This window comes from Benincasa hispida, chromosome 10 (genome assembly GCF_027475165.1).
Source record: "Benincasa hispida cultivar pf3 chromosome 10, pf3_genome.v1.1, whole genome shotgun sequence".
Classification (NCBI taxonomy): Eukaryota; Viridiplantae; Streptophyta; class Magnoliopsida; order Cucurbitales; family Cucurbitaceae; genus Benincasa; species Benincasa hispida.
Window position 1 is genome coordinate 36,390,899 of NC_143487.1, and position 21,418 is coordinate 36,412,316.

The 21,418-nt window shown below is 33.9% G+C and overlaps 1 protein-coding gene across 1 annotated transcript; it reads left to right on the top strand.

Annotated features, from left to right (window-relative positions):
• The first annotated feature begins 397 nt into the window (after positions 1-397).
• On the top strand, positions 398-1,799 carry LOC150033315 (uncharacterized). Its single transcript, XM_090306373.1, has 4 exons — positions 398-568; positions 671-772; positions 952-1,444; positions 1,666-1,799. Exons 1-4 carry the CDS (start codon positions 398-400, stop codon positions 1,797-1,799), a joined length of 900 nt encoding a protein of 299 aa, XP_090162499.1.
• The last annotated feature ends 19,619 nt before the right edge of the window (positions 1,800-21,418 follow it).

Below are 21,418 nucleotides of genomic sequence, written 5' to 3' on the forward strand. Positions count from 1 at the left end.
GTCAGATAGCTTTGTTGAAACGTTTATCATTATTAAACTTTATTTGTGGCATTTAGTGTGACTTTTGGGATTTGTAACTTTTAGTTTTTTGTAACCAATAGTGATTTTTAAGTTATAGAAGTTATGTGAGTTATGAGATTTTTGTAACCATTGGCATTCCTATGGTTATGTTTATAAGCCTATATAAAGGCATGCTTAGTTGAATGGAAAATATATCTCTCATTTTTCATATTTGTCCTCCACGTTTTTTTTCGAATATAGTGGTATCAAAGCTAGTAGAAAATATTGAGAGAAAAATGGCCAATGGTGGGATAGGTTCACTTCAACTACCAACGCTTACAAGCTCAATTATGACAATTGGAGCATCAAGATAAAAGTGTTACTAGGATCACAAGACATGTGGGAGATCGTGGAGAACAGTTTCCAAGAGGCAGAAGCTGGAGCCAATCAAGCGCAAAGAGATGCGTTAAAGGAGACAAGAAAGAAGGACAAGAAGGCCTTTTATATCTTCTATCAATCGGTGGACAAAGATATGTTTAAGACCATTGCCAATGCAGAGACGTCAAAGGTGGCATGGGACAAGCACCAATCGACTCATTGAGGAGCCGATCGTGTGAAATAGGTACGTTTTCAAACCTTACGTGGTGAGTTTGAATCTTTACAAATGAAGGAGACGGAGGTGATAGTGAAATATCACACAAAAGTAATGGCTGTCGTCAACCAATTGAGACGGAATGGTGAAAAAATCACCGATGTTCGTGTCATGGAGAAGGTTCTACGAAGCCTAAATACAAAGTTCGAGATTATCGCCATGACGATCTAGGAGACACAGGATCTCGAGAACATGACAATTGAACAATTTATAGGCTCGTTACAAGCCTATGAGGAGAAAAAGAAAAGAAGGATGGAGCAAACAGAGACCTTGAACAACTTCTCCAACTCAAAATCAAGAAGGAGAATAGTCGTGGACGTGGAAGAGGTCATGGTGGTCGAGGCCATGGTGGAAGAGGTGAAGCTAACACCGATGTTTCTCAAAACTCGTCTGAATCCTCAAGAAGAAGAGGAAGTCGAGGTCGTGGAAGACGTGGTGGAAGGACCGGGAGAGATAAATCTCAGGTAAAATGTTATAATTGTAACAAATATGGACATTATGCGAATGAGTGTTACTCATCTCAAACAGAGTCAATTGATCAAAAGCATCAGGATCGATCAACCGCTAGCACATCAAAAGCCCATCAAGGGAAATCCAATTATGCAGAGGAGAATGGAACCTTATTTATGATTTCAAAGGGAGAAGAAGAGAGTCAAGATAGTATGTGGTATCTTGACATAGGAGCCTCGAATCACATGTGTGGAAAATACGAGATATTTGTAGAGTTGAACGAGATGGAGAAAGGTAATATTGCCTTTGGAGACAATTCTTTGGCCGTCATCAAAGGAATAGGTAAAATTCTCATTCGGTTAAAAAATAGAGAAAATCAATATATCACAAATGTTTATTATATTCCCAATGTAAAAAATAATATATTGAGTGTAGGACAATTGTTAGAGAAAGGTTTTGAAGTTCAAATGAAAAACAATTGTTTGTATTTGAGGGATAATCATGAGAGACTTATTGCTAAAGTCTACATGAATATATGTAATGATGTTCTAAAATGCTTGAAGACGTGTTAGGAAGATCTCTCTTGGCTATGGCATCTACGGTTCGAGCACCTCAAATTTGGAAGTCTAGAAGATTTGTCGAAGAAGAAGATGTTGCGAGGTTTACCACACATTCACAAGCCAAACCAAGTGTGTGAAGGGTGTTTGCTTGGCAAACATCATCAAAGTAGTTTTTCGAAGGAGTCTATGACAAGAGCAAAGAAGCCTTTAGAACTCATCCATGTCGATGTGTGTGGAATGATCAAACCAGAGTCTCATGGTAAAAGTAAATATTTGTTTCTCTTTATTGATGATTTTTCTAGAAAAACATGGGTGTACTTTTTGAAGGAAAAATCAGAAGTATTTGAAATCTTCAAGAGATTTAAGGCACGTGTGGAGAATGAAAGCAACCTTACAATCAAGACCATAAGAACCGATCGAGGTGGTGAATTCACATCAAATGAGTTTAAACAATTTTGTGATGAAAAATGCATCCGATGTCCGTTAACAATCCCAAGGACACCGCAACAAAATGGCGTGGTGGAGAGAAAAAATCGGACAATCTTGAATATGGCAAGAAGCATGCTAAAGACAAAGAAGATGCCGAGGGAATTTTGGGCAGAGGCCATAGCTTGTGCGGTTTATTTGACAAATTGAGCACAATTAAAAGTGTGCTTGATAAGATGCCTCAAGAAGCATGGAACAGAAGAAAGCCCGGGATTGGGCACTTCAAGGTGTTTGAGAGTATTGCATATGCTTATGTGTCGGAAGAAAAAAGGACCAAGCTTGATGATCGAATCAAGAAACTCATCTTCATCGGTTATAATGCAAGTTCAAAGGGTTATCGTCTTTACAATCCTTTGAATGGTAAGGTAATTATTAGTCGTGAAGTTGTTTTTGATGAGGAAGCCTCTTGGGATTGGAATATACAAGAGGAGAAGTATGGTTTCCTTGTGGAGTATGGCTTCCTTCCATATTTTGAAGAAGATGATGAAAATGAGCCGACCAGGGATGAGATGGGTGAAGGTTTGCCCATTCAAGTGCCACCTCATTTGACCGATCGATCATTATCTAAAGGTTCATCCAGCGATTCGGAGAACGAAATTGGCTCAAGAGAAACTCGAAGTCTACGGGAACTTAATGAGGTAAATGAAAATCAAAATGGCATAATTATCTATTGTCTTTTTGGTGATAGTAAGCCTATTAGTTTCCAAAAAGCCATTGCAAGCAAAAAATGGAAGGATGCAATGGATGAAGAAATTTGAGCGATAGAGAAAAATGAGACATGGGAGTTGACCAAGCTTCCAAAAAGGCACAAACTGATCGGAGTGAAGTGGGTATACAAGACAAATTGAAAAGTCAATGGCGATGTTGAGAGGCATAAGGCGAGACTAGTGGTAAAAGGGTATAGCCAACGACATGGCAGCGATTATGATGAGGTATTTGCCTCTGTTGTTCGTCTTGAAACTATTCGTTTGATTATTGCTTTGGCAGCCCATAATCATTGGAAGATACATCAAATGGATGTCAAATCAGCATTCTTGAACTGAATTCTTGAGGAAGAGGTCTATGCTGAACAACTATTGGGTTATGAAGTCAAGGGTGAAGAAGATAAAGTACTTCGATTGAAGAAGGCACTTTATGGTTTAAAGCAAGCACCAAGAGCATGGAATTCGAAGATTGACAAGTACTTTCAAGAGAAGAAGTATATGAAGTGTCCTTATGAGCATGACCTCTACATCAAAATGCAAGGTGAAAGCATACTAATCATTTGTTTATATGTTGATGATTTAGTATTTACCATAAACAATCCTAGCATGTTTGATGAGTTCAAAAGAGAGATGGCAAAGGATTTTGAAATGACGGACATTGGTCTCATGAGTTACTATCTTGGGATTGAGGTCAAATAAGGTGAAGATAGAATTTTTATATCCCAAGAGGGCTATGCTAAAGAAGTGTTCAAGAAGTTTAATATGAATGATGCTAATTCAGTTGGAACACCAATGGAATGTTGAGTCAAAATCACCAAGCAAGATGGAGGAAAGAAGGTAAATTCTACATATTTCAAAAGCTTGGTTGGAATTTTGAGATACTTGACATGTACAAGACCAGCTATTCTTTATTCGGTTGGAATTATTAGTCATTTTTTGGAGGAACTGACAGCAACACATTGCAAAATGGCAAAAAGGATACTTCGCTACATCAAAGGGACGATTGGGTATGGTCTTTCCTATGTCTCTTCTAGCAATTTTGATATTGTTGGTTATTGTGATAGTGATTGGAGTAGTGATTTGGATGATCGAAAGAGAACTATGGGGTTTGTGTTTTTTATTGGTGAAACGACATTCACATGGATGTCAAAAAAGCAACCTATAGTCACATTATCAACATGCGAGGTAGAATACGTCGCAACAACTTCATGTATATGTCATGCAATTTGGCTAAGAAACTTAGTGAAGGAGCTGAAATTTCAAATGGACGGTCCAATGGAGATTTTTGTTGACAACAAATCAGCCATTGCCTTAGCCAAAAATCCAGTATTTCATGGGAGGAGTAAGCACATTGATACCCGATTTCACTACATTCGGGATTGAATTACGAAGAAAGAAGTGGAACTCAAATATGTCAAGTCACAAGATCAAGCCGCGGACATTTTCACAAAGCCCCTCAAGTTGGAGACTTTTATCAAAATTAGGAGTTTCCTTTGTAAAAAAATCAAGTTTAAGGAGGGGTGTTGAAACGTTTGTCATTATTAAACTTTATTTGTGGCATTTAGTGTGACTTTTGGGTTTTGTAACTTTTAGTTTTTTGTAACTAATAGTGATTTTTAAGTTATAGGAGTTATGTGAGTTATGAGCATTTGATGATATTTTAAAGTTATAAGAGTTATGTGAGTTATGAGATTTTTATAACTATCGGCATTCCTATGGTTATGTTTGTAAGCCTATATAAAGGCATGCTTAGTTGAATGGAAAATATATCTCTCATTTTTCATATTTGTCCTCCACGTTTTTTTTCTAATAGCTTTTTAAGGTTGTTTGTTGCAGTTGTTGTCAGTCGCTATAGGCATTTAGTGCTCTTTTCACCGCATGCTTGCTTGGACTTGCTTCGTCGCATCCCTGATCTACCTTGCTCAACACAAGGTTGCCAATGTTAGAGATTTTCCAGAGATTCCTGCGTTTAAGTGGGTTAAAACACGATATTTTGCACATATTAAGTTTTGCACATGTTGAACGCAAAAAATTTATTTTTGCATGATTTCTTACAAAAGATAATACACTTTCACTATGTTACCTCAATTATTCTAAGAGAAGAGAAACAATAACTTGTATTTCTACAAGTTATCAGCTACAAATAACGTTTTCTGAACTTTTAGCACATTCTAACTTCTCAATCAATCTCATTGCCTCATTGCCACTAAATGTAGATGTACTCATTGACTTTCTTTGTCACTAATTTCTCACTGTTACTCTCTCTCTTGTATGACTTGTCTTTCTAATCATATCCTGATCCAATCAATTTTTCCTATGAGTGGCTTGTTGAATTTCAATTTATTCTATCACAAAAATATCTGCCACCACAACTCTGATGGTACTACAATGTTCTACACATCACTAGCAACTTATAGCTAACATCCATTTACCACTTATGCCTTACTTAATCTGCTCTAATACCGAACTGTCACACTCTTCCCCATATTACACTACCTGAACCCAAGACATTTTATGATGACAATATACACCAAGCATGCAAAGGAACCTACTGTCAAATGCTCCTTGAACTTGAAATTTCACTTAAATTAAATAGTTACATACACATTAAAACAACTACTACACATTTGTTAAAACTCACTTCTTGGCTACATGTCACAATACACTGATGTGATAGGTGGCAGTTTCTAACCGACTAACCCTTGTTGAAACTCAAAAACAACTTCATGGAAAAATAATTATAATTGGTTGAGATAAAAAGCCCAAAGAGTGATGAGAGTTCATAGGAGAATAGTTTGAGGAAATTATAATTTATTTAAAGAAATATTCAAGTTCTGCAAATCGATGTAAAACACGAGCATTTCAAAAACTTGAGAGAGTTATCACATATAGAAAAATCATAAACATAAACTTGTGAAAACCTTCACTAAACCATACCCAAATGTGACCATATAACATACGGAGGAAGTCAATGCATATAACATAAACACACGGTCATACTACACATAGAGTAATCTCAAGATGTATTGCAGAGCAAACATGGTCATACTATTCACTGAGTAACGTAGAGATAAATAGTAGAGAAAGTGTGGTCATACATGCAAAGAGCAGCCTCCAAAAGGCAAAACACCCCGACACACGATCCAAACCCTATGTGTATGTTGAAGCGGGTGAAAAACACTAAAAAGGTTCTTTTAATGCCTTTTATTTAGGGTTATTATTGTTAAATTTGATGTGTTTGCTAGTGTTTTTCATGGATTTAGCAAAAAAACGTGTTTCGAAATCAAAAGAACCAAAGCGAGCCAAATCTTCGAAGAAAATAGATGAAAAAAATGAAGATTGGAGAATGTGGGGAAGTGTAGTAACACTCTTTGATGCTAAAACTCGAAAGCACCATAATGGAAGTATGCGTAATGCAGCGCACAACGTTGCGACATTGTGCAAGAGTGCCACGACACTTTAATTGCAGGGTCGTGCGGTACTATGATACTATGAAAGCCTCGTTCACCAATTGACCAGGGAATCAGTGTGGCATTGTCCTGTATTGTCACGATACTAGACTATTTATTGAAAATACTTGTTGAAAAAAGAAATTTTCACTATAAATTCTAGGGTTTGCAGGAACTTTGAATCATGAAATTCAGAGCCCTAAAGTGAGACTGTGTTGCAAGAGAGAGTAAAGAGTTTGAGGAAATTATTTTGGAGGTCGTTCGAGATCCAGAGGTGTAGATCATAGTGAAATACGACAATGGGGAATCATTTCAACAATAGTGTTCTCTTCTTCTTTCCATTCCATTTGTTGTATATGTTCCGATGGAATTAAATTATTGTATTGAAATGTTATGGAAGTTGTGTTGTTGAATGTTTTCCAATAATGTTGTGTTTAATTTTTGTTGCTTGGTCATTGATGCATGTTAAGTTGAATGTTCAATTTGATAGATTGTATGTTTAACTGGACTCATAGTATTGAGTCATTATTACGTTTTTATGAAAATAGTTAGATTTGTAATGAAAGTTATTCATGACTTTTCTTAATACCATGCTTCTTATTTTGGTTTCAAGAAATTAGTAACCAATTAAGTTTTTATGAGAAAAATTTATGGTTGAAGAATAATAAACCAAAGCTTAGGTTCTCGACTTAAACATCTCAATCCACAAGTTTCCATGGAACCTTTGCATGATTTAATGAAGCAATTAATGAAATTGACACCCTAGGATGCTTTTATTCTTTGAAGTTCAAGTCTTTGCTTTTCTTACTTTATTTACTTCCAAAATTAAATTCAATCATTTAGTTTTTCATCCATTAAATAAAATTGACGCGATTTTAAAACAGATAAACAATTCCGTGATATTTAATCCCTAAGAATGATACTCGGTCCCTCAAGATCCTTTTACTATAATATTACGTGAAATGTGTCCTTGTGCTCATCAAGTTTTTGGAGTTGTTATCGTGGATAAAAAAAATAGATTTGCTTAATATTTCAAAAATTGGATAGATCTTAATTGAAGGTATATATAGATATATTTAAAATTGATTAGATTTACTCTAATGCATGCTCCATGATAAAGACTAATCTTTCACCTTTTGATCCTGAGGTTGGACTGACATTAGGAAATATCTCAAGAATAAACAAGAAGGAAATTATGGATTCTTTTCCAACTATCCCTCCCTACAATCATCCTGGGATACTATCAATGCAAACAACTTTGAATTGAAGCAATGTTGATTCAAATGGTTTGACAGAATGTTTCTAGAGGACGCTCTATTAAAGATTTTCATAAGCATCTTAGATCCTTCATTGAAATATGAGGAACAGTAAAAATCAATGGAGTCATAAATGATGCAATTAAACTAAGACTGTTTTCTTTTTCTTTGTAGGATAAAACTAAGGATTGGGTAGAGACAATCCCCTCTGATAGCATCACCACATGGCACGAGTTTGGTCAAACATTCTAGAACAAATATTTTCCACTTGCTAAGACAACCAAATTGAGGTCAGAAATCATTACATTCAATCAACAACTCGATGAAAAATTGTCTGAAGATTGGGGGAGGTACCAGTATTTCCTTGGGAGATCCACAACATGGATAACCCAATTGGTTACAAATTCAACTCCCTTACAATGTATTGAATAATAACATAAAATCCATACTATATGCAGCTGCAGGAGTCTAATTTTGCTTAAACTACCATAGATGCCCATGCTATTTTGGAAGACAAGGCCGCTTGGAATTTATAAGTACTGATCAAACAACTTCAAGTAAAATGTAGTATCATAGTAAGATCTAGTCGATCCGCATGGAAGCGTGAACATTAGTTTTGACATAGCTAATTCTTTAAGGTAAATAGAGGGTTTGGTGTGGTTGAGAATCAAGATGTGAAAATGTAAAGGCGTGAAAGTAAAAGGATAGAAATGCAATCAACCAAAATATTCTAGCCTAGAGGAATGAAATTGTCTAATGTAATTTCAATCACCAAATTCTCAAGGTTTGATCTTAACTCCATATTTATGCCTAGTCCAATTGACTAGAAAACTAACCAATGATCCTAAATATCAAATGAGCCAATTTAATTAGATGAGAAGCATCCAAATAAATTTAACTAACTACATTATGTTTTAAGGATTACGCTAGAATGAATATTTAATATACAATTGCCTAATTAAACATTCAATAAGGTTTCTCCTAGGTTAATAGAACAATGCTCTTTGTTGTCGATCGAAATCACAAGCCTATCTAATCTATTGCTTCTTAGAGATTAACATACAATTATGTATCACATACTATAGGTTAATGTAAGTGTTGCGATTACATGTGTAGGGATTAGATGAAGACACTATTTTTGGATGCCTGTTACACTCTCCTTTCCTTCTACATGCAACAAAACACTCTAATGAAGAAGAAAATTTAGAGATTCATTTTCATTATTCTTTTCGAAGTGATGCTCTCTGCAATATGCTATTTAATTTCTTCCTCTTCTTACATGGTAAGTTCTTTACACGTCTGCTTCTTGATCTTACTTCTATTACTCTGTTCTTTTATCGATTGTAGACCTTTAATTTTGTTATTAATGTTGAATCGAGGTACTTTGATGAAATAAAGTGGATATTTTTCAAGCAAAGAGGACACAGTAGAGGAGAGAATTGACACAGTGAGTTTAGAGTGGTTTGGCTATTACAATGCCTACATCCACTATGTCGATTTCTCCTTTCTCTATTTGATTTTGTATAAAATGAAATTTGATGTCGATGTGCTTGGTTCTTCTGTGGTATGTTTGATTCTTTGATAAGTGGATAACACTTTGACGGTCACAGTATATCTTTATTGCTTTTTTGTGTTATTCCATAATCATTTAGGAGACCTTGAGTCATAGGGCTTCTTTTATAGCTTCGGATAATGCAATGTACTCTGCTTCGGTAGAGGAAAGAGCCACTACAAATTCTAATGTGGCTTTCCAGTTCAGTAAATGGTTTCCATAATTAGGAAAATGTACCCGGTTAGTGAAGGATCTCTTTACAAAAAGAACTAGTGAGCGGAAGCAAGATCGTTCCAAACCCCATTGTGACAGAACATACACATTTACAATCAAACAGTAATAGTTATGCATAAACTTTAAATTACAACATGCTTCAAAAGAATATAACTAAAGATCAAGTGAACATACCCTTGAAGAACTTTTCTTCTCGTATTCCTCGATCAAATAGGATGAACGTTCAACAGCACAACAATATCCTCGAAGAGCAACAAGTAACACTCGAATCTCGAACAACAAGCAGACACCACCACGATGCTACCTTGGTATACTCGGTGTGAGAATCTAGGAGTTAAGGGCTCTGTATTGATTTGGTAGAGGGAAGGAGGAATTGATAATCGTTTAGATGATCGAGTAAGGGGGAGAAGAATGGAGTCTATCGTGTAGACTAGGTACTCGATCATTTAGAAACGAGCAAGCTATCGTAAAGAAAATCTCGATACACGATCGCTTACTCTCTCAAGCTATAACTTTTCCTTTATGTGAGTTCATTTATCGTTTGATTATCGGAAAAATGAAACCGATTTTTATTTTATCTATCAGTTACCATAACTGATCATAACTTTCTACTAAGTTGGTTATTAGGAGAAAAAACTGAAACCAATTATCTCATAATTGATTCAATTATAAATAAATAATATATCCATAACATATATTTTTAATATCACATCTCATGCAATATATAAACCATTATACTTTTTCTCCTTTATTCATTTAATATAAATCACATTTATATTAGTTCCTCCATTTAATGTATCTAATACATGAAGTTAATTATATCTCATATAATTCAATTAATTTAATTATATCATACATAATTAAATTCCCTCTTGTTAATTTGAACACTTAAAACTAACCTAAAAATTGATTCTCAACATGAATTCATTGAGTTACCAAGGGGACCTTATGGATCTGTAGCTTGAAGCTCCAACGATACATGAATAATTGACTAAACTCTTTAAGAATGATATCCACCATCCATTAACTGTCGGGTACTCCACTAAAGACCGAAAACTGCACTATTCGCACTACAGATATATTTCTATATCCATTGAATATAACCAATCAATAGTAGAATGACCCTTCACAAATTGCTCGTAAATACAGTTGGGCCAATTTATCATTTTGTCCCTGTAATTACATTTAACTCCTTAAGTACCACTAATTTCTCTAATGAACAATACATCATAGTCCTACTATGAGTAAACACTTCTCGGGCCAAGAGAAGGTGTGACGTCACATTATTCAAGCCCCGGAATGAACCCTTAAGGAAACAATTTATCTACTTACCTCTGCTTCGGGAAAGGAGTGAATTCCGTCTTGTGTAGCTGATTTCCCAGCTCCCCAATTAGACGAATCCCCAAAGTGGTAGGTTTGAATTGGCGATCGGCCACTCGCACCCATGTAAATCAAAAGACCGCCCTCATAGACAAGATTTCCCAACTCACTCAGGATTAAGGTCATGTTACCTATGATCATCCTAGTGAAATGAAAGTCTCTTTCATGAACAGCGTTATATAGCAAGACTAAAAATTTCGTGGTCTAGTCTTATACAAACTTCTTTGTATAGAACATCCTCACTCACATGTCTAATAATGAATGGTCAGGATCAAACCATTTATAGTACTTTACAACACTTGTAACATCTACAAAGCGGGCCACACTAAAGGCATCACCAGGATAAGGTTTCCTTTCTTTATCCACTACTATAGACTATTTAGGTTGTCACTTAAAGCATGATCCACTTGTATGTTTCCACATACATGCTTAAGTTACTTCGACAACCAAGGATCTTAATTTATTAGTTTGTGGTTAATACAACTAAAATATCTTATATTTCATAGACAGTAGTGAATAAAATATCTCATATTATTACATCAGATAGATTTTGTTCAACATGTGTTTACAAACTATAGAATCCTATGAGATTTAGGGCATCAACCCCAACAGTTAGTGACCTTCTTCAATCTAAATCTTTTCTATAGTTAGAATCAACATTACCATAGATCTCATAGGGATTAAACTTTGTTGGTTTATATATTTATTTAGCTTGTTGAGACCCTTTGAGGTATCTTATGATCCACTTTGTGGCTTTCCAGTGCTTCTTTCCAGGATTAGTCATGTACCTGAAAGGAGTACGTGATTACTCGAAGCAGAAGGATTTGCGTCCCAATTTTGATTTTACATAATATCTTTCTAAACAGAGGATGGAAACTAGGATTCATAAATCTAATTAAGCATGCAATTCTAAGAAATTTAGAGAGGAAGAAGGGATTCTGAGTACTTAGTCTTGAAGAAAAAAATTCTTCACGTTTCCCTCCAAGTCACGAACAAATTGAACTCCTTCGAGCACACGAACACAGCAATGCAGAACCCAAAATCTAGACACTACGATGAGGAATCCTCGATATTCTCAAGGTTAAGAATCGATTGAGAGTTGTATGGGCTTCGATAATTAATTTTTGAAAGGGGAAAGGATAATATTCTTGAGAGCAATAATTTTTTGACTAAGAGTTCTCTATGTTCTCTTGAGAGAAACCATATGAAGAAGAAGATAACAGATCTTATGTCTCAACCCACGTCAAATCAGAGAGAGGGGGGAGTTATCTCATAAAGGATAACTCCCTCCTGATAACTATATATATTAAAAAAATAATTTTAATTTAATATATATATATATAATAACTTGTTTAATATAGATATCATATAAACCATATCTTATATTAACACACACTAGAAGAATTTCGGGGTTTAATGTCGGTTTTAAACCGACATTAAAGGGCTTTAATGTCGTTTGACAACCAACATTAAAGATAGTATTATTAAAGTCCTTTAATGTCGGTTGTCTTTAATGTCAGTTTTAAACTGACATTAAAGGGCTTTAATAACAATGTTTTTAATGTCGGTTGCAACTGAAGCCCAAGAATCAAATGAAGCCCTTTAAACCGGTATTGAAGTTCAAAATCTGTTCGTTTTATCAATTATTGTCCTTTTTTTAAAAAAAAAATTTCGTTGTTGAATCCATTTTATCGGTTAAAAAGTATAACATGACACATCATCATCGAACGCTGTGGCTATGACATATTATTCATGTATGGATCGTAAATCTATTATATTTAATCCACAAATTCTGCTATAAAATTATAATTTAAAAGGTTGTACAATAATTCAAGCCTTGAAAACACAAATTACAAGTAATACAAACATTATGATTTTACAAACACTATGAGTTTACTATCCCTCTCCACTTGGTAAGTATGGATCCCTTCATAATTCTTCTTGAACAGACCCCTCCAACTTCAGCAGTGTCTAGTTATAGGCATCTTTGTCTGACCACTGTTGTTCAAAGGATCAAAAACAAAAAAGGTTTAAGACAAAGGATTGAAAGTGAAAATATGATCAGAATTCATATTCAACTAACCGTGTTTATTGGGAATGTGCATAAATGGTACATTCAAGGCAAAATTCTTATAGTGAATGTATTGGATCTAGAATTCCCCAATAAAAAGTATAAAGAGGTTGTGATACCAAATCTTTACTCCTTTGTTGCACCTGCAAAACAAGAAAACTCAATAGTTGAATAAATGAGAGAATCTTTTTTTTCAAAATCTTTACTCCTTTTTCAAGAATCTTCTTTTTCAAAATTTTTGGCCGCATAACAATGCTACCACAATAAAACCAAAAATTTACCTTGAACCTGTTCAAAGAAACACATTCCAAAAGATATTTCACAACCACTTGTTCTCAACAGAACTATCAAAATTCACAAAAAATTAATATTCAAGAATACATACATCAATAAGCAAATTTAGCTCACAATGTACTTCAAATCTCAAAAGTTGTTACAAAAACTACCATAGTGCATGAATAATCCACAAACTACCATAGTGCAACCCACAAACTCAAGCACCTTGAATCAAATCTAAACTACAAATAAATAATACCCATGAGTCATAAGCGGGTATTACATTCTAATCCAATATGGTCCAAAGAGAAATAAGCACATTATAACTTCTTAAACAGGAATTTCCATATCATTAGAGTCAGTTAAAAACACTTAGAAACTGTGTTTAAAACTGCAAGCATTCAAAAATGCACTTACAAGGAACAATTTTTACGTGAATCCCTTGCTGTTGCAAGAAATCCATCTCCTCCCCACCTTTTCCAAACACCTAAAAAACACCATTAAAAGTATAGGGTAGAAATTCATCTCTCCCCACCCCTTCCAAGAATTGATATCAATAGATATAGCCAATTACATATCTCTAGCTCTTCTAACTCCATCTAAATCATCTCTCTTAGTTTTCATCAGTTTTCAAATTAAAAAATTGTAGAAATGGAAGAATAGAAGTTCCAAAATCCAACACAACAAATATATGTTGATTATGAAGTCAGTAAATGAAATCTCAAATCACAAAAACCCATAAAACTTTATATTCTTGAGTTTAAATATGGATAATCAAAAACCAATACTCTAATCTGAAAATATGGGACCTTCAAAAAACAGCAAAAATGGAAGAACAAATGCTCCAAAATCCAACACAACATACAAAAGTTGATTCTGAGGTTAGTAACAAAATCCCATGAAATTTTATATTCAAATGCAGAAATGGAAGAAAAAAAAAGCTCCAAAAACCCATAAAAACTTGTATTCTACCTGTTTGCATTCAAAATTACTCCCAGAAACAACTTGAAACGATCCAAACAATGTGCGCATAGTGTGCCTCTGAACTTCCCCTTCGGCACGAACCGATCAAGAAACTTTTCATCGGTAAGAACCCTCTCCTCGCCGCCGTCAAGCTCAAAAGCACTGCTACGAAATTCTGGCAACTCCATCTCTTCCTTTCTTCCGATCACTCCTTCAATCTACTCGCTTCCTCCGAACTATTGATTATTAGAGGGAAAATTATGTCTATCTATGATTCCCTTCATGCTTCAGAAAGTCAACCACAGATGGTAATATAATCAATGGAGGAAATGACTAAAAAATAAGAAATTAATGATAATGAATTAATGTTTCCACTCCAGTCTTTATAATTTAGAGAGATCAAAGAGTCAAGCATAAACATTGTTATCATAATCGCAATAATTAGAATTGAGTGACTAAAAGTTCAGTCATCACTATTACCATAAACCCCATTGTTGATGAGAAAGCGAGGCTCGAGGCATGATTTATAGTTTTCATTTAGCTTTTTCTGTTTTTTATGACAAAATTTATGAGACATTACTTTATAAGAATATCCTCTTATATCAATTATCGAATTGGTTAATATCCTTATTTGTTCTCATCTTTTTCCGTAAGATTTTTGTTAGCAAATTACATGTGTTTTATTCGGTTAGCTCTTTATTTCTGTCTCGGTTCTCGCCATTTTTAGTAACATACTGTCCTTTATAAATGGAATTAAAGTAGGTTCAGGAAACGTAGAACTCAGAAAACGTGGGAAACTGATTACAGTTTTTGTTTCTGGAAAAAATAAAATTTAAGAAAGAGAGAAACCTTGAGCTGGAATACTCAAACAACTTTCCAGTGGTGGAGAAGATAACGATGGAAACATCGGCATCGCATAAAATGGAAAGCTCTTTAGCTTTCTTGAAATGTCCTATTCGACGCTTGGAGAAAGTGATCTGCCTCGCGGTGGCATTATCGATCTTCCTGATCTGAATTTTCTCCTTCGCCATTTCCATCAATATAACTAGCTATAGCCTTGCTTTATGATAGGGAAACACTGAGAAAATTGAGAGAGAAACATGAAAAAAGTTTAGATAAAATAGTTCCAGTTAGAGAAATTTTTAGTTTCGTGAAAAGAAACAGTAAAAGGCCGAACTAACAATTGAAAGAATCGAGCCATAAATAGAAAATCCGAAATAGGCCTCATAGGAACGGGGAGGGACAGGGGAGTGAGACCAAGTAAGATAAGAAGGAAAGATGGGGTAGGGCTTGGAAGAATGTGGGTTTTTCGGGAAGGGGAAGCGTTTTTCGGAAGAGGGTTTCTGATGAGGGGAAGTGGAAGGGAAGGTTTTGGAGTGAAAGGTGAAGTAAATTTAGAGAGTTAGAGTGTTGAAAGTGAAGAAAAGGAAGATGATCTTGAGTAACAGAGCTTGGGTTTTGGCCTTCAGGGAGGGAAATGAAAAAACAAGAGCTTGGGTTTTGGCCTTCAGATAGGGAAATGAAAAAAAGGTGGAAATAGAAAGTTAGAGGAAAAAGTGAAGCGGGTCTTTAATGTTGGTTTAAAATCGATATTAAAGGTACTCTTACAATGTCGGTTTAAAACCGACATTAAAGCTCCAATTTTTTTTTTTTTTAAAAAAAACAAAACCGACATTATACATCCGATTTCACTTTTTCTAACCGACATTAAAGCCCAAAATTCTTGTAGTGACACAACCTATAGTTTATATTATATCATATATATTATACCTATAGTTTATTATTCTCTCATTTAACCTATATTATTTAACATGGATCACATTAGTATTAATTTTAACCTATTAATATGAATCACATTCATATAATCAATATTTGAAGCATATTCAAATATTTATTTCTTTCAAAATATTAAAATATTCTATTTGACAGTAAAGTTGTTATTGAGTTTATTCCATAAAAATGTTACTGAATAAGTGAATTGCACCTTTTTAATCCTAAATCCAATAAACTAAGAACCCCTTGTTATTGCATAAATACTTGAATTTTATGTGGAGACATAAAAGTGGATCAAGTTGAAGTAATAGCCAAAATGATCTATAATATAAGGATAAGGCTGAGTACCTTATTTTGGGATGCTATGGATGTGACCCACTTTGCATTTGATACAAACACTACAAGAAAACCACCTTTCTTGACATTTGCAATTTTAAATACTTGACGTTTTTATGAAAAAAAAATGTCAAGAAATAGATGATTTTAAAGAAAAAAATGTTAAGAATTATTTTTAAAAAGTGGAGGTTTCTAGAAAATAATGTACTTGACGTTTTAAAAATGTCAACTTCAATTAATGGTTTCTTGATATTTTTAAAACGTCGAGAATATTAGAATATACAGGCCAGCATTGCAACGCTACGAATTTTGATGAAAAAATGAAAAATGCGCGTGCCTCATGCAAATAGCGTTGAAACGCTCTTAATAACGTTGCAATGATACGCGTTTTGACAGAAAAATAGTGCACCTCACAAACAGCATTGCAACGCTATAAGACAGGTTTAAAAGAAATTTTCCAGCCGAACTGCTCGTTTTTCTTTCATCTCCTTGCAAAATTTCTGCAATTCTTCTTTCACTTCACTTTGATGATTTACTTGTTAGTGACAAAGGCAAGGAAATTGTTTCAAGTAAGCAAGAGGTGAGCTTAATAAAAAAGAACGAAGTTGGTTCTTCATCCATGCCTAAAGAATGGAGGTATGCTCCTTCCCATCCCAAAGAATTAATTCTTGGTGATCCCGAACAAGATGTAAAAACTCGTTCCTCTCTCAATATGTTTAATAATCTTGCTTTTGTTTCTCAAATTGAACCAAAAAGTTTTAAAGATGCCGAAAATGATGAATTTTAGATTTTAGCTATGCAAGAAGAATTATATCAATTTGAAAGGAATAAAGTTTGGGAGTTAGTCCCTAGGCCCTCTCATGCTTCTATAATTGGAACTAAATGGGTCTTTAGAAATAAAATGAATGAAAAAGGAAATATCATTAGAAATAAAGTTGACTTGTAGCTCAAGGTTATTGTCAAGAGGAATGAATAGATTATGAAGAAACTTTTGCACCCGTTGCTAGATTAGAAGCTATTAGAATGTTGCTTGTTTTTGCTTCTTATTAGAATTTCATTTTGTATCAAATGAATGTGAAAAGTGCATTTTTAAATGGTTATATCATGGAAGAAGTTTATGTAGAACAACCTCTGGGGTTTGAAAGTTTTGATTTTCCTAATCATGTCTATAATTTGAAAAATGCTCTTTATGGCTTAAAACAAGCTCCAAGAGCTTGGTATGATAGACTTAATAATTTCTTGCTTGAGAATGGATTTAAAATGGGTAAAATTGATACTACTCTTTTTATTAAGACTAAAGAAAATGATATGCTTTTAGTACAAATATATGTGGATGATATTATTTTTTGTTCTACTAATCCATCTTTGTGTGAAGAATTTTCTAAGTGTATGCATAGAGATGAGTATGATGGGAGAACTTAGCTTCTTCCTTGGACTCCAAATCAAACAACTCAAGGATGGTATTTTCATAAGTCAAGAAAAATACACAAGGGATTTGCTCAAAAGGTTCAAATTCAATGAAGGTAAAATTGCAAAAACTCCTATGAGCACATCCACTAAGCTTGACAAGGATTAAAAAGGTAAGTGTGTGGATATAAAAACTTATAGAAGTATGATTGGATCTTTACTTTATTTAACCGCTAGTAGACCCGATATTATGTTTAGTGTATGTCTTTGTGCTAGATTTCAATCTTGTCCTAAGGAATCACATTTACATGTCGTTAAAAGAATTTTTAAATATTTGTTTGGTACTATTGATTTAGGCTTATGGTATCCTAGAAATGTTGAATTTAATTTGGTAGGATATTCCGATGCGGATTTTGCAGGTAGTTTACTTGACCGTAAGAGTACTAGTGGGACTTGTCAATTTCATGGTAGTTCCTTAGTTTCTTGGTTTAGTAAAAAGCAAAATTCGATTGTCTTATCCACTACCGAAGTGGAATATATTGCAGTTGCTAGTTGTTGTGCTCAAATTCTTTGGATGAAACAAACTCTTTGTGATTTTAGATTAAAGTTTGATAATGTGCCTATATTTTGTGATAATACTAGTGCTATTAATTTGACTAAAAATCTTATACATCATTCTAGGACTAAGCATATTGATATTAGGCATCACTTTATTAGAGAGCATGTGCAAAATGATAATATTACTCTTGAATTTGTAGGCTCTAATCATCAATTAGCGGATATTTTTACTAAGCCTTTGAATGAAGAAAACTTTTGCAAAAATAGGCTTGAGCTCGGTATTATTCGTTGTGATGCCTCTTGTTTTTATAATTTTACTTGTTAAATCTTTTAGAAGGTATTTTGATAGTGGGAGATATGGAAAGCATGTGTTAATATTCTTAGGGGGAGTTGTGCTAAATTTATGTTCATGTTTTTAAGGGAAACATTTATGTAGTTCTAAATTTTTCTTAATTATTCTTTTTTATGATTCCAAAGGGGGAGAAGTTTAAGAAAAATATGCTATAAATTTGTTATGATTTTGATTATATTAATTAGGAGGAGAATTTATTTTTTTGAGTGAATTTTAAGAATGATCTTTATGGTGATATGTTGAATTTTATTATGTGCTACATATGGTTTACATGTATTTCAAGCTATTTTTTTTTTTTTTGAATGGTTTGTCATCATAAAAAAGGGGAGATTGTTGGCTTTTTGGCCCTTAATCTCAAATTAATTAATTTTAGTTAATTAATTAATCAATGTTTTGATGATAACAAACTCAATTTTTAATTACTGAAAATCTTAGTATTTTAATATGTCCATAGCGTAGAGCTCGGAACAACGATTCCAAAACCTCTTGAATCACTCAAATCGGAGCTAAAACGAAGACAGTATGACTGAAACAAGTCTATAGAAAAAATACCGTGATGGATGACGTGGCATAATCAGACCATTTGCATGTAGACATGTGGCAGTATATTGGTTGAATGGTGGATCATTAAGCGATTAACATATGATGGACTTTTAATTTTTAGATTGATTTAAAAAAATGATATTAAAAAGGAATTTAAAAGGAAAATAAATTTAATATTATTTTATGTTTGTGTCTAACGGCTAATTTTTTTACACATGGTATGTTTTTTTTATTAACTTTGAAAATAATGAATTTAAAAAGAAAATGAATTAAAAGGAAAATGAATTTAATATTATTTTATGTTTGTGTCTAATGGTTAGTTTTTGACATATGGTATGTTTTTTATTTTTTGGATTAATTTTTTTTTAAAAAAAGAAAATGAATTTCAAAAGAAAAGGAATTTAATATTATATTTTGTTTGTATCTAACGACTAATTTAGTTTAAAATCTCCACCATTAATTTTTCTTTTCCAAAATCCAAGGGTCCAAATTAATTGTGGTTTCTAAAAATTTTTCCATCTCTATATAAACCATCTTTCTCTCCAAATTTTGTATGAATAAATTTTACATTTCATAATCCTCCAAAACTCAAAAGTTCCATTGTTGCTCTTTCTAAGCTCACAATTTTTTTTCTTTTCATCTTATTCTTAAGAGAGTGTTATTGTATTGTGAGGATAAACTTATTGAGTGCTTAAACTATTAAATCCACTCTAGTGAGAGTTGTATTGTGTTCTTCAAAAATTTCAACATTTGTAACGGTTTGATCCTAAACCGTGGAAAGGATCGGGTTTGCTCTTGAACCCGTAAAAGGAGCGGTGGTGTAACGGTTGGACTCTAATCTGTGGAAAGAGTCGAAAATGTTTTATTCAAATTTCCAAGAGGCGCTTGGGGAGTGGAGTAGGTCGAGTTTGACCGAACCACTATAAAAAATACGGTGTCTTCTTCTCTAACTCTTTCCTTTTTATTTTTGCAATTAATTTAAGCAATTTATTGTATGCTTTAATTTGTTCTTATTTATTTGCTAAAAATTGATAGAATTAAATTATCACATTTTTGTCATCTTATTTGTTGCATAAATTGAATTTTTTTTATTATTTATAAAAAGTGTATTAATTAGTCTAATTGGGTTAATTTAGAAAAAAAAGTTTAATTAAACTCTATTCACCCCCCCCCCCCCTCTAGGGTTGCCATATCGATCCAACTTGTAACACTTTACAAAATTGTAACTTTTACAAAGCGGGTCGTATTGAAAACTTGTACAAATACATGTTATTGTAGCTTTTTAATTAGAATAATGGGGGTAGATAGGCAGATCATGCGTCAATAATGTTAGGAATTCTTGATAAAAATGCTACTTGCGGTATAGTGCACACAAAAACACTGATGACCGCATCATGAGTTAACGTGTGTTAAAGTGTATACTTTGAAGTTATCATAGGAGTTGATCACATGCACTAATCTTGATAAAGAAATGTTGATCACATGCCTCGGGATCTCTAATCCTATTCTAGTGGATCTCCTGTTACAACTATAGAATGATTACCATGATAGCAGTGCTGACATCCTCACCTACCTTGCATAGGATGGTGATTATCCATTGTATGATCCTCAAGGTCATCAGAGCATGGCTCTATAAATAAAGCTTTGACATCAAGGGCAAAGCATCCAAGAATTTTGCCTTTTGCAGAAACCTGTGGTCACAGCCGAGAGCACATTCAAGAGTTTCTCTGAGAGTTCTCCACTTCCATAGATCACATATGATTGACGATTCGAACTACACTGGAGCAAGAGTCTGAAAGGGCCTTCTCCACTTCACGATACCATTCCATCACCAATAGCCTTGACACACATCTGGTAGAAGCAAGAGATTGTTGAAAACTAGCCATCCATCTATCTATCTTATCTCTGTTGTTGTATTATATTTTAGCTTAAGACATTAATACATTTATAATCAACGCATCTATCTATATATCATCATGTCTATCTTCATTATCTTCCTTTCTTGACCATCACTTTCTTATTTACCATGCATTGTTAATCTTCACGGGGTCAAGGGGATGATTAATGCTTTGAACTAAGTTGAACCTTTAAAGGTCAATCCTGCTTGCTTAGTATATAGTTATTTGAATGCTTGTTGTTGATCACTCATTGAGTTAAGTAGCTATGACCGACTACTCGAAAGGGTAAGTAGTTGTGGAACTCACTAAGCAACATAAGAAATGTTTCTAGAGATAGAAATAACCTTATGCTCAACGAATCATCGATCATGTATCATGGGGCTAGCCACCGAGAGGTGTGTGATAAACGAATGATGCAAGCTAGGATTCTGCTTAAAACTAAACGTAGAAATGCAACATTGATTTTCCTTAAACCTTGCTTTTCCCATGCACTTTTATTGCGTGTTAAAGCTGTTGTT

Coding starts and splice junctions, on each gene's coding strand:
- LOC150033315 (XM_090306373.1), top strand. CDS start 398: ATGTGGGAGATCGTGGAGAACAGTTTCCAAGAGGCAGAAGCTGGAGCC. Junction 569..670: donor CCAATGCAGAGACGTCAAAG/GTGGCATGGGAC, acceptor TTACAAATGAAG/GAGACGGAGGTGATAGTGAA. Junction 773..951: donor ATGTTCGTGTCATGGAGAAG/GTTCTACGAAGC, acceptor CTCAAAATCAAG/AAGGAGAATAGTCGTGGACG.